The 15,481-nt window shown below is 43.8% G+C and overlaps 1 protein-coding gene across 1 annotated transcript in view; it reads left to right on the top strand.

The window, feature by feature from the left end:
• LOC110511667 (UPF0606 protein KIAA1549L-like) overlaps positions 1 to 15,481 on the top strand; it is a 146,722-nt gene that overhangs the window by 107,937 nt on the left and 23,304 nt on the right. The window contains exon 13 of the mRNA XM_036963808.1: positions 4,922 to 5,121. Coding sequence (XP_036819703.1) covers positions 4,922 to 5,121 — 200 coding nt within the window. The remainder of the gene's footprint in view (positions 1 to 4,921; positions 5,122 to 15,481) is intronic.

Genomic DNA, 15,481 nt, shown 5'->3' with positions numbered 1-15,481 from the left:
TGTGAATTGGAGTGGATCCAGGCTGTTTGGGATGAAGGTGTTGATGTGAGCCATGACAAGCCATTCAAAGCATTTCATGGCTACAGATGTGACTGCTATGAAAGTCATTTCGTCAGATTACCTTGGCGTTCTTGGGCACAGGGACACATGGTGTTTACATTTTTTAAATGTACATTTTAATTTAACTAGGAAAGTCAGTTAAGAACGGGCAAAACCGAACAACGCTGGGCAAATTGTGCGCCGCCCTAAGGGACTCCCAATCACGGCCAGTTGTGATACAGCCTGGATTCGAACCAGGGTGTCTATAGTGCCTTGTACCACTGCACCACTCGGGAGACCTTGAAATATGTAGCATTACAGACAGGGTAAGGAAGAGGTTGAAAATGTCAGTGAAGACACTTGCCAGCTGGTCAGTGCATGCTCTGAGTACATGTCCTGGTAATCCATCTGGCTCTACGGCCTTGTGAATGTTGACCTGTTTAAGGGTCTTACTACATCGGCTCTGGAGAGCGTGATCACACTGTCGTCCGGAACAGTTGGTGCTCTCATGCATGGTTCAGTGTTGCTAGCCTCGAAGCCAGTATAGAAGGTATTTAGCTCGTCTGGTAGGATCGCATCACTGGACAGCTCACGGCTGGGTTTCCCTTTGTAATCCATGCTAGCCCTTCCACATCTGACAAGCGACAGAGCCAATGTAGTAGGATTCGATCTTGGTCCTGTATTGACGCTTTGCCTATTTGATGGTTCGTCGGAGGGCGTAGCGGGATTTCTTTTAAGCGTCCAGATTAGTGTCCCGCACCTTTAAAGCGACAGGTCTAGCCTTTAGCTCAGTGCAGATATTTCCTGTAATCCATGGCTTCTGATTGGAATGTGGGGACGATGTCATCTATGCCCTTATTAATGAAGCCGGTGACTGATGTGGTTAGCTCCTCAATGCCATCGGATGAATCCCAGAACATATTCCAGTCTATGCTGGTGAAACAGTCCTGTAGTTTAGCATGTGTGTGTGTTCGTGCAGTAGCCTGTCCACCATCAGTGGATCAACGATAGAAGCTCCATTATGTTTACCAAAGGGATATCCCTCTGCCTGTCTGTGTCCACCTTTCACTCTCTCTGTTTGTTTCTGTCTTTGCACCATCAGCCAGTCTGTACAGTATATTGAGGTGGATGTTATTGAGGCAGACACTGTGAAATATGCTGGGGACCCTGAGGAGTGAACCCATGGGGTTAAACCTGGTTCTTGCTGTGTTGGAGCAGTCCAGTTGTCAATATGAGGGATGGACAAATACATGTACCTTGGGAATTTGCATTCTACCAGACTTTTTTTAAGTACATCGCTTGGGGAAAAAAATAATTGAATAGTGATGCTGTGAATATCACCTCTCAGTGATACTGTCATGCTGTGTGACTGCACTTTCCCTCTATATCCCTCTGAGAACCACTCCTCTGACAGCCCTGCAGCCAGCACTTCCTCTATATCCCTCTGAGAACCACTCCTCTGATAGCCCTGCAGCCAGCACTTCCTCTATATCCCTCTGAGAACCACTCCTCTGACAGCCCTGAAGCCAGCACTTCCTCTACATCCCTCTGAGAACCACTCCTCTGACAGCCCTGGAGCCAGCACTTCCTCTATATCCCTCTGAGAACCACTCATCTGACAGCCCTGGAGCCAGCACTTCCTCTATATCCCTCTGAGAACCACTCATCTGACAGCCCTGGAGCCAGCACTTCCTCTATATCCCTCTGAGAACCACTCCTCTGACAGCCCTGCAGCCAGCACTTCCTCTATATCCCTCTGAGAATCACTCTTCTGACAGCCCTGGAGCCAGCACTTCGTCTATATCTCTCTGAGAACCACTCCTCTGACAGCCCTGGAGCCAGCACTTCCTCTATATCCCTCTGAGAATCACTCCTCTGACAGAACTGCAGCCAGCACTTCCTCTATATCCCTCTGAGAACCACTCCTCTGACAGCCCTGGAGCCAGCACTTCCTCTATATCCCTCTGAGAACCACTCCTCTGACAGCCCTGGAGCCAGCACTTCCTCTATATCCCTCTGAGAACCACTCCTCTGACAGCCCTGGACAGCACTGGAGCTAGCACTTTTAGTCTGCGTGAAAACTTCACCACCATCCACACCTCTGTGTGTGTGTGTGTGTGTGTGTGTGTGTGTGTGTGTGTGTGTGTGTGTGTGTGTGTGTGTGTGTGTGTGTGTGTGTGTTTAAGACTTTTATATAAACCACCCCACTGTGTCTCTCTCCTCTTCTGTCTGGAGAGGAGTCAAAGATGAGTCTTTGAATCTCATATTTTTATTGCCCACTGTGATTCATTTATTAGACATTAGAAGGAGAGAAAGTGAGATCAAAGAAGTCTTCATAAAATCTATGTGTATGGAGTTCAAGACACATGAACTAGAGTTCTGAAAAGTCATTTAGGCATTTCGGTTTTCTGTCTGAATGTGTGTGTCTGTCTGACTGCCTGTATATCTCTTTAAATGTGTGTATCAATTAATCAAATGTATTTATAAAGCCCTTCTTACATCAGCTGATGTCACTAAGTGCTGTACCGAAACCCAGCCTAAAACCCCAAACAGCAAGCAATGCAGGTGTAGAAGCACGGTGGCTAGGAAAAACTCCCTGGAAAGGTCAGAACCTAGGAAGAATCCTAGAGAGGAACAAGGCTTATGAGGGGTGGCCAGTCCAGGAGATTATAACAGAACATGGTCAAGATGTTCAAATGTTCATAGATGACCAACAGATCAGACCAACAAATAATAATAATTACAGTGGTTATAGAGGGTGCATCAGGTCAGCACCTCAGGAGTAAATGTCAGTTGGCTTTTCATAGCCGATCATTCAGAGTATCTCTACCGCTCCTGCTGTCTCTAGAGAGATGAAAACAGCAGGTCTGGGACAGGTTGCACGTCCGGTGAACAAGTCAGGGTTCCATAGCCGCAGGCAGAACAGTTGAAACTGGAGCAGCAGCATGACCAAGTGGACTGGGGAAAGCAAGGAGTCATCAGGCCAGGTAGTCCTGAGGCATGGTCCTAGGGCTCATGTCCTCTGAGATAAAGATAGAAAGAGAGAAAGGAAGAAAGAAAGAGAGAATTAGAGAGAGCATACTTAAATTCACACAGGACACCGATAAGACAAGAAATACTCCAAATATAACAGACTGATGCTAGCCCCCTGACACATAAACTATTGCAGCATAAATAATGGAGGCTGAGACAGGAGGGGAGACACCATGGCCCCGCCTGACAATACCCTTGGACAGGGCCAAACAGGCAAGATATAACCCCACCCACTGCCAAAGCACAGCCGCAACACCACTAGAGGGATATCTTCAACCACCAATTTACCATCCTGAGACAAGGCTGACGAAGATCTCCCCCATTGCACAAACCCAAGGGGGGGCGCCAACCCAGACAGGAAGATCACGTCAGTGACTCAGCCCACTCAAGTGATGCACCCATCCTAGGGACGGCATGGAAGAGCACCATTAAGCTAGTGACTCAGCCCCTGTAATAGGGTTTGAGGCAGAGAATCCCAGTGGAGAGAGGGGAACCGGCCAGGCAGCGACAGACTACACTCAATCATAGGACCTACTGAAGAGATGAGTCTTCAATAAATACTTAAAGGTCGAGACCAAGTCTGTGTCTCTCACATGTATAGGCAGACCATTCCATAAAAATGGAGCTCTAGAAGAAAGCCCTGTCTCCAGCTGTTTGCTTAGAAATTCTAGGGACAATAAGGAGGCCTGCGTCTTGTGACCGTAGCGTACGTGTAGGTATGTACGGCAGGACCAAATCGGAAAAATGGGTAGGAGTAAGCCCATGTAATGCTTTGTAGGTTAGCAGTAAAACCTTGAAATCAGCCCTTGCCTTAACAGGAAGCCAGTGTAGAGAGGCTAGCACTGGAGTAATCTAGCAGCCGTGTTTAGTACTAACTGAAGTTTATTTTGTGCTTTATCCGGGTAGCCGGAAAGTAGAGCATTGCAGTAGTCTAACCTAGAAGTGACAAAAGCATGGATGACTTTTTCTGCATCCTTTTTGGACAGACAGTTTCTGATTTTTGCAATGTTACGTAGATGGAAAAAAGCTGTCCTTGAAATATGTTCGTCAAAAGAGAGATCAGGGTCCAGAGTAACGCTGAGGTCCTTCAGTTTTATTTGAGAAGACTGTACAACCATCAAGATTAATTGTCAGATTCAACAGAAGATCTCTTTCTTGGGACCTAGAACAAGCATCTCTGTTTTGCTCAGGTTTAAAAGTAGACAATTTGCCGCCATCCACTTCCTTATGTCTGAAACATAGGCTTCCAAGGAGGGTAATTTTGGGGCTTCACCATGTTTCATCGAAATGTACAGCTGTGTGTCGTCTGTATAGCAGTGAAAGTTAACATTATGTTTCCGAATGACATCACCTAGAGGTAAAATATATAGTGAAAACAATAGTGGTCATAAAATGGAGCCTTGAGGAACACTGAAATTTACAGTTGATTTGAGGACAAACCATTCATAGAGACAAACTAAAATCTTCCCGACAGATAAGATCTAAACCATGCCAGAACTTGTCTGTGTAGACCAATTTGGGTTTTCAATCTCTCCAAAATAATGTGGTGATCGATGGTATCAAAAGCAGCATTAAGGTCTGGGAGCACGAGGACAGATGCTTGGTCCTTGGTCTGACACCATTAAAAGGTCATTTATCACCTTCACAAGTTTAGTATGTCTCTTTCAATGTGTGTTTGTCCATGTCTGTGTATACATAATATGCTGACCGTGTGTGTGTGTGTGTGTGTGTGTGTGTGTGTGCGCGCGTGCGCGTGTGTGCCATTTAGATGGCCATTGAGACAGAAACCTTGCATCCATCACTCACCTGTTTCCACTCATCTCTCTCCCCCCCTTCGTCCTCCCTACAGCCTGTCCAGGGTTTTGACTATGCCAAGCAGCACCTGGGCCGGGTGCAGGGTGGGGAGGGAGAGACCCTCCCTGTGACCCAGGACACCCTGATGCTGCCCCTGCCCATCCGGGAAGCCCCCCTCTCCCTCTCCCTGGAGAAGGCCCTGCACCAGGACGGCACCGCCAACAAGAAGACCCTCAACTCAGACATACGCAAGAGGTGCTAAAGTCACATACACACCTCACATGGCCATACAGAGAGTGTCATAGGAATATATCTACCATTTAAACTACTTGTTTTGTGTTGAGCCAATCAGATGTGATGTTATTGAGCTGGATAAGCCTATTGTTCTCCTGCAGAGGAGAGAGGATGTGACTGGCTAGTAGCCGAGCTCCATTCACGTCAGACTATTGTTATTCAGTTAAATATAGAGAGGGGAGATATTTCAGGAATACATTTACTCTAGTATTCTTGTCTTGAAGCGCTTTCCTGAGATCCGTTGACCTCAGATTATTATCAGTTGAATCACAGCAATTTATTCAGGAATGGTATTTTTACCTCTTCTTTTGTCTACGTTAAAGGAATTTTCCTGATATCTTTCCATAAGACTATTATGAGTGAATTGGCCCTGTGGGTAAAATCCTTAATGCTGTTCTGGATGAGACAATGATGTTACCACGGCGTTATCTCCTTACCTCATTTTAGTTTACTGTATGTCCTACTTTGATGTTGGCTAGACCTTCATAAAACCCTCACCATCGTAATGCACTACACAAATGCCTAAAGTCTTCTTCCCATGTTTTCTGTTATTGTACTGTGGATGTTGACAAGCATCTCTAGTTAAAGGGATAGTTGAGGGCAGCTAGGGGGAATTCAGGGGCAGTTTGGAGGCTTTTACATTACAAATGACAACGTTCTGACTTTAAGAGGCAGGGTTATAAGAGTTGTGGTGAAGCTCAGCTGTGGTCTGCCATGTATGATGTGATATAATATAATAGATTAGAACTGAATATAATGGACTGGAATAGAATAGATTAGAACTGAATAGAATGGAATGGAATGGAATAGATTAGAACTGAATGGAATAGATTAGATTAGAACTGAATGGAATGGAATGGAATAGAATAGATTAGAACTGAATAGAATGGAATGGAATAGATTAGAACTGAATGGAATGGAATAGAATAGATTAGAACTGAATGGAATGGAATATAATAGATTATAATAGATTAGAACTGAATGGAATGGAATATAATAGATTAGAACTGAATGGAATGGAATATAATAGATTAGAACTGAATAGAATGGAATGTAATAGATTAGAACTGAATGGAATGGAATAGAATAGATTAGAACTGAATGGAATGGAATAGAATAGATTAGAACTGAATAGAATGGAATAGATTAGAACTGAATAGAATGGAATGGAATAGAATGGAATGGAATAGATTAGAACTGAATAGAATGGAATGGAATAGATTAGAACTGAATAGAACGGAATGGAATAGCTTAGAACTGAATAGAATGGAATAGATTAGAACTGAATAGAATGGCATGGAATAGATTAGAACTGAATAGAATGGAATGGAATATAATGGAATGGAATAGATTAGAACTGAATAGAATATAATGGAATGGATTAGATTAGAACTGAATGGAATGGAAGGAAATGGAATAGAATGGAATGGATTATAACTGAATGGAATGGAATGGAATAGAATGGAATGGAATAGATTAGAACTGAATAGAATGGAATAGATTAGAACTGAATAGAATGGAATGGAATAGATTAGAAGTGAATAGAACGGAATGGAATAGATTAGAACTGAATGGAATGGAATGGAATAGAATAGAACTGAATAGAATGGAATGGAATAGAATGGAATGGAATAGAATAGAACTGAATAGAATGGAATGGAATAGAATGGAATGGAATAGATTAGAACTGAATAGAATAGAATGGAATGAATTAGAACGGAATGGAATGGAATAGATTAGAACTGAATAGAATGGAATAGAATGGAATGGATTAGAACTGAATAGAATGGAATGGAATAGAATGGAATGGAATAGATTAGAACTGAATAGAATGGAATAGATTAGAACTGAATAGAATGGAATGGAATAGATTAGAAGTGAATAGAACGGAATGGAATAGATTAGAACTGAATGGAATGGAATGGAATAGAATAGAACTGAATAGAATGGAATGGAATAGAATGGAATGGAATAGAATAGAACTGAATAGAATGGAATGGAATAGAATGGAATGGAATAGATTAGAACTGAATAGAATAGAATGGAATGAATTAGAACGGAATGGAATGGAATAGATTAGAACTGAATAGAATGGAATAGATTAGATTAGAACTGAATGGAATGGAATGGAATAGAATGGAATGGAATGGATTAGAACTGAATAGAATGGAATAGATTAGAACTGAATAGAATGGAATGGAATAGAATGGAATGGAATAGATTAGAACTGAATAGAATAGAATGGAATGGATTAGAACGGAATGGAATAGATGAGATTAGAACTGAATGGAATGGAATAGAATAGAATGGAATGGAATAGAATGGAATGGAATAGATTAGAACTGAATAGAATGGAATGGAATAGATTAGAACTGAATAGAACGGAATGGAATAGATTAGAACTGAATGGAATGGAATAGATTAGAACTGAATAGAATGGAATGGAATAGAATTGAACTGAATAGAATGGAATGGAATGGAATAGAATGGAATGGAATAGATTAGAACTGAATAGAATAGAATGGAATGAATTAGAACGGAATGGAATGGAATAGATTAGAACTGAATAGAATGGAATAGATTAGATTAGAACTGAATGGAATGGAATGGAATAGAATGGAATGGAATAGAATAGAACTGAATAGAATGGAATGGAATAGAATGGAATGGAATAGATTAGAACTGAATAGAATAGAATGGAATGAATTAGAACGGAATGGAATGGAATAGATTAGAACTGAATAGAATGGAATAGATTAGATTAGAACTGAATGGAATGGAATAGAATGGAATGGAATGGATTAGAACTGAATAGAATGGAATAGATTAGAACTGAATAGAATGGAATGGAATAGAATGGAATGGAATAGATTAGAACTGAATAGAATAGAATGGAATGGATTAGAACGGAATGGAATAGATTAGATTAGAACTGAATGGAATGGAATAGAATAGAATGGAATGGAATAGAATGGAATGGAATAGATTAGAACTGAATAGAATGTAATGGAATAGAATGGAATGGAATAGATTAGAACTGAATAGAATAGAATGGAATGAATTAGAACGGAATGGAATGGAATAGATTAGAACTGAATAGAATGGAATAGAATGGAATGGATTAGAACTGAATAGAATGGAATGGAATAGAATGGAATGGAATAGATTAGAACTGAATAGAATGGAATAGATTAGAACTGAATAGAATGGAATGGAATAGATTAGAAGTGAATAGAACGGAATGGAATAGATTAGAATTGAATGGAATGGAATGGAATAGAATAGAACTGAATAGAATGGAATGGAATAGAATGGAATGGAATAGAACTGAATAGAATGGAATGGAATAGAATGGAATGGAATAGATTAGAACTGAATAGAATAGAATGTAATGAATTAGAACGGAATGGAATGGAATAGATTAGAACTGAATAGAATGGAATAGAATGGAATGGATTAGAACTGAATAGAATGGAATGGAATAGAATGGAATGGAATAGATTAGAACTGAATAGAATGGAATAGATTAGAACTGAATAGAATGGAATGGAATAGATTAGAAGTGAATAGAACGGAATGGAATAGATTAGAACTGAATGGAATGGAATGGAATAGAATAGAACTGAATAGAATGGAATGGAATAGAATGGAATGGAATAGATTAGAACTGAATAGAATAGAATGGAATGAATTAGAACGGAATGGAATGGAATAGATTAGAACTGAATAGAATGGAATAGATTAGATTAGAACTGAATGGAATGGAATGGAATAGAATGGAATGGAATGGATTAGAACTGAATAGAATGGAATAGATTAGAACTGAATAGAATGGAATGGAATAGAATGGAATGGAATAGATTAGAACTGAATAGAATAGAATGGAATGGATTAGAACGGAATGGAATAGATTAGATTAGAACTGAATGGAATGGAATAGAATAGAATGGAATGGAATAGATTAGAACTGAATAGAATGGAATGGAATAGATTAGAACTGAATAGAACGGAATGGAATAGATTAGAACTGAATGGAATGGAATAGATTAGAACTGAATAGAATGGAATGGAATAGAATAGAACTGAATAGAATGGAATGGAATAGAATGGAATGGAATAGATTAGAACTGAATAGAATAGAATGGAATGAATTAGAACGGAATGGAATAGATTAGATTAGAACTGAATGGAATGGAATGGAATAGAATGGAATGGAATAGAATAGAACTGAATAGAATGGAATGGAATAGAATGGAATGGAATAGATTAGAACTGAATAGAATGGAATAGATTAGATTAGAACTGAATGGAATGGAATGGAATAGAATGGAATGGAATGGATTAGAACTGAATAGAATGGAATAGATTAGAACTGAATAGAATGGAATGGAATAGAATGGAATGGAATAGATTAGAACTGAATAGAATAGAATGGAATGGATTAGAACGGAATGGAATAGATTAGATTAGAACTGAATGGAATGGAATAGAATAGAATGGAATGGAATAGAATGGAATTCAATAGATTAGAACTGAATAGAATGGAATGGAATAGATTAGAACTGAATAGAACGGAATGGAATAGATTAGAACTGAATGGAATGGAATAGATTAGAACTGAATAGAATGGAATGGAATAGAATAGAACTGAATAGAATGGAATGGAATAGAATGGAATGGAATAGATTAGAACTGAATAGAATAGAATGGAATGAATTAGAACGGAATGGAATGGAATAGATTAGAACTGAATAGAATGGAATAGATTAGATTAGAACTGAATGGAATGGAATGGAATAGAATGGAATGGAATGGATTTGAACTGAATAGAATGGAATAGATTAGAACTGAATAGAATGGAATGGAATAGAATGGAATGGAATAGATTAGAACTGAATAGAATGGAATGGAATAGATTAGAACTGAATAGAATAGAATGGAATGGATTAGAACGGAATGGAATGGTATAGATTAGAACTGAATAGAATGGAATAGATTAGATTAGAACGAATGGAATGGAATAGATTAGAACTGAATAGAATGGAATGGAATAGAATGGAATGGATTAGAACTGAAGAGAATGGAATGGAATAGAATGGAATGGAATAGATTAGAACTGAATAGAATGGAATAGATTAGAACTGGATTGAATAGAATAGAATAGATTAGAACTGAATGGAATGGAATAGAATAGATTAGAATTGAATAGAATGGAATGGAATGGATTAGAACTGAATAGAATGGAATAGATTAGAACTGAATAGAATGGAATGGAATAGAATGGAATGGAATAGATTAGAACTGAATAGAATAGAATGGAATGGATTAGAACGGAATGGAATGGAATAGATTAGAACTGAATGAAATGGAATAGATTAGAACTGAATAGAATGGAATGGAATGGAATGGAATGGAATGGAATAGATTAGAACTGAATTAGAACTGAATAATAATGATTATTAGAACCCAGAATCTGTAGTGGCACAGCTAGCACTGGACCACAGAGACAGAGCCTGGAGTCAAACCCAGAATCTCTAGTGGCACAGCTAGCACTGGACCACTGAGACAGAGCCCGGAGTCAAACCCAGAATCTCTAGTGGCACAGCTAGCACTGGACCACTGAGACAGAGCCCGGAGTAAAACCCAGAATCTCTAGTGGCACAGCTAGCACTGGACCACTGAGACAGAGCCTGGAGTAAAACCCAGAATCTCTAGTGGCACAGCTAGCACTGGACCACTGAGACAGAGCCTGGAGTCAAACCCAGAATCTCTAGTGGCACAGCTAGCACTGGACTACTGAGACAGAGCCTGGACTCAAACCCAGAATCTCTAGTGGCACAGCTAGCACTGGACTACTGAGACAGAGCCTGGACTCAAACCCAGAATCTCTAGTGGCACAGCTAGCACTGGACTACTGAGACAGAGCCTGGACTCAAACCCAGAATCTCTAGTGGCACAGCTAGCACTGGACTACTGAGACAGAGCCTGGACTCAAACCCAGAATCTCTAGTGGCACAGCTAGCACTGCGATGCAGAGCCTTAGACCACTGAGCCACTCGGGAGGCACATCTTTCATGATTTATAGGTTGTAACAGGCCCACAATGTGGTTACTTAAGTCCGAGGTGGATATATTTGGCTGTTTTTGTTGCATAAGATGAAGAAGTTGTTTATTTTCAGTTTTAGAAGAATGCAAAACGCTAACTCCTGTTCGTATAAGCAGGTTAATCGGTGGTGGTAGTCATTTTTAACTGTAATTGATTGGTTGATTGGTGACGATGACATGAACATGTGTTGGGGTTGACATCCATAGAAGCATTATACTCAGATTTTTACCTCAACATAATGTGAGATACTGGATATTTCCCCCACAACCCTTTCCCCATGCGTTTCCATGGGAATTCCATTGTTTTGGTCGAGTTCGATTGACCTCTTTACCGCATCTATGCTGTGATGATGTCACCAAAATGGATAAGGCTGTGATGATAACACCAAGCTGCTGTTTGTCTTGACTCAGCTAAAGAAACTCTAAAAATAGGTCCAGTGGTAGTCACAACAACACACCAGCCCAACCAGGAATGAGAAGCCAAAGATAACAGGAATCACTTTGTTGATGGTGAGAAGGATCAGAACCTTGAGTTCAGGGTCACAAGATGCTCCAAAAACAATCCCTTTATCTGTTTCATAGTCCCTTTATCTGTTTCACAACTTCACCAGAACCAATCCTCATTCCATGCTTGTTCTCCTGCAGCACTGAGAAAAATGAAGTCCTTTTCTGCTCCCTCGTAGAACAATTTAGCATGATTTAGCATTTACCTAAGGGCCCCCCTGTCCCTGTCAGATGTGGTGATTGGTTGATTCCACCTCATCCACTGGTGACATCATCATAGCCTTATCCACTGGTGACATCAACACAGCGTTATCTCCTTGGTGACATCTTCATAGCCGTATCCACTGGTGACATCAACACAGCCTCATCCACTTGTTGACATCATCACAGCGTTATCTCCTTGGTGACATCATCACAGCCTTATCCACTTGGTGACATCATCACAGACTTTTCCACTCGTGACTTGCATTCCCCAGCACATTCATAGCACACTGTCTGTGCAAAACTGTTGTCTCACTGCTGATTCATACACATTGGCAATAGACTGAGACAGATTGAATAAGGACGACTGAAGAGATACTTGAGTAGAGTGTTTGCGGCATAGGCTTCCCCAGATCATCTTGAGCTACTTTTATGTTATTGAGTAAAATAATAACAGGTGGTGTTCATTATATTGCTGGGACCAGGATGCAATTTGCATGGACCAATGGAGTGCAACACATCACTTTCCCAAAACAGCACAAATAAAAAGCACCCAATGGTAGAATACTGAGAGAGAGCCCTCCCCTACCAGTCAAATCTATCAACATGTAACATATAGAAACACACCACCCCCCCCCCACACTACCACCACCACCCCCCACACTACCACTACCACCCCCCACACTACTACCACCACCCCCCACACTACTACCACCACCCCCCACACTACTACCACCACCACCACCCCCCACACTACTACCACCACCCCCCACACTACCACCACCACCCCCCACACTACTACCACCACCCCCCACACTACTACCACCACCACCACCCCCCACACTACTACCACCACCCCCCACACTACCACTACCACCCCCCACACTACTACCACCACCCCCCACACTACTACCACCACCCCCCACACTACCACCACCACCCCCCACACTACTACCACCACCCCCCACACTACCACTACCACCCCCCACACTACTACCACCACCCCCCACACTACTACCACCACCCCCCACACTACCACCACCACCCCCCACACTACTACCACCACCCCCCACACTACTACCACCACCCCCCACACTACCACTACCACCCCCCACACTACTACCACCACCCCCCACACTACTACCACCACCCCCCACACTACCACCACCACCCCCACACTACTACCACCACCACGACCCCCCATACTACCACCACCCCCACACTACCACCACCACCCCCCACACTACTACCACCACCCCCACACTACTACCACCACCACCACCCCCCACACTACCACCACCCCCCCCACACTACTACCACCACCCCCCACACTACCACCACCACCCCCCACACTACTACCACCACCACCACCCCCCACACTACCACCACCACCCCCCACACTACTACCACCACCCCCACACTACTACCACCACCCCCCACACTACCACCACCACCCCCCACACTACTACCACCACCACCACCCCCCACACTACCACCACCACCCCCCACACTACTACCACCACCACCACCCTACTACCACCACCCCCCACACTACTACCACCACCACCACCCCCCACACTACTACCACCACCACCACCCCCCACACTACTACCACCACCACCACCACCCCCCACACTACCACCACCACCCCCCACACTACTACCACCACCCCCCAAACTACTACCACCACCACCACCCCCCACACTACCACCACCACCCCCCACACTACCACCACCACCCCCCACACTACCACTACCACCCCCCACACTACTACCACCACCCCCCACACTACTACCACCACCCCCCACACTACCACCACCACCCCCCACACTACTACCACCACCCCCCACACTACTACCACCACCCCCCACACTACCACCACCACCCCCCACACTACTACCACCACCCCCCACACTACTACCACCACCCCCACACTACTACCACCACCACGACCCCCCACACTACCACCACCCCCACACTACCACCACCACCCCCCACACTACTACCACCACCCCCACACTACTACCACCACCACCACCCCCCACACTACCACCACCCCCCCCCCCACACTACTACCACCACCCCCCACACTACCACCACCACCCCCCACACTACTACCACCACCACCACCCCCCACACTACCACCACCACCCCCCACACTACTACCACCACCCCCACACTACTACCACCACCCCCCACACTACCACCACCACCCCCCACACTACTACCACCACCACCACCCCCCACACTACCACCACCACCACCCACACTACTACCACCACCACCACCCTACTACCACCACCCCCCACACTACTACCACCACCACCACCCCCCACACTACTACCACACCACCACCACCACCCTCCACACTACTACCACCACCACCACCCCCCACACTACCACCACCACCCCCCACACTACTACCACCACCCCCCAAACTACTACCACCACCACCACCCCCCACACTACCACCACCACCCCCCACACTACCACCACCACCCCCCACACTACCACCACCACCACCCCCCACACTACCACCACCACCCCCCACACTACTACCACCACCCCCCACACTACTACCACCACCCCCCACACTACTACCACCACCCCCCACACTACCACCACCACCACCACCACCCCCCACACTACCACCACCACCACCCCCCACACTACCACCACCCCCCCACTACCACCACCACCACCCCCCACACTACCACCACCACCACCACCCCCCACACTACCACCACCACCACCCCCCACACTACCATCACCATCACCACCACCCCCCACACCATCACCACTACCCTCCCACACCATCACTATCACCACCACCACCACCACCCCCTCTTTTCTAAAGTCTTGTAATCAAATCCCAGTTGCTGTGGGCAGGTAGCCTAGTAGTAGTAGCAGTTATGATTATTACAGGACAGCACTGCCTGTCTCTATGATTGTTACAGGAAAGCACTGCCTGTCTCTATGATTGTTACAGGACAGCACTGCCTGTCTCTATTATGACTGTTACAGGACAGCACTGTCTCTCTCTATGATTATTACAGGGCAGCACTGCCTGTCTCTATTATGACTGTAACAGGACAGCACTGTCTGTCTCTGCTATGATTATTACAGGACAGCACTGCCTGTCTCTATTATGACTGTTACAGGACAGCACTGCCTGTCTCTATGATTATTACAGGACAGCACTGTCTGTCTCTATGATTATTACAGGACAGCACTGCCTGTCTCTATGATTATTACAGGACAGCACTGCCTGTCTCTATGATTATTACAGGACAGCACTGCCTGTCTCTATGATTATTACAGGACAGCACTGCCTGTCTCTATTATGACTGTTACAGGACAGCACTGTCTGTCTCTATGATTATTACAGGACAGCACTGCCTGTCTCTATGATTATTACAGGACAGCACTGCCTGTCTCTATGATTATTACAGGACAGCACTGCCTGTCTCTATTATGATTATTACAGGACAGCACTGCCTGTCTCTATGATT

The sequence above is a fragment of the Oncorhynchus mykiss genome, chromosome 26 (genome assembly GCF_013265735.2).
Source record: "Oncorhynchus mykiss isolate Arlee chromosome 26, USDA_OmykA_1.1, whole genome shotgun sequence".
Taxonomy (NCBI): domain Eukaryota; kingdom Metazoa; phylum Chordata; class Actinopteri; order Salmoniformes; family Salmonidae; genus Oncorhynchus; species Oncorhynchus mykiss.
The sequence above is the reverse complement of the archived record's forward strand: the minus strand, read 5'-3'. Positions and strand labels throughout refer to the sequence as shown.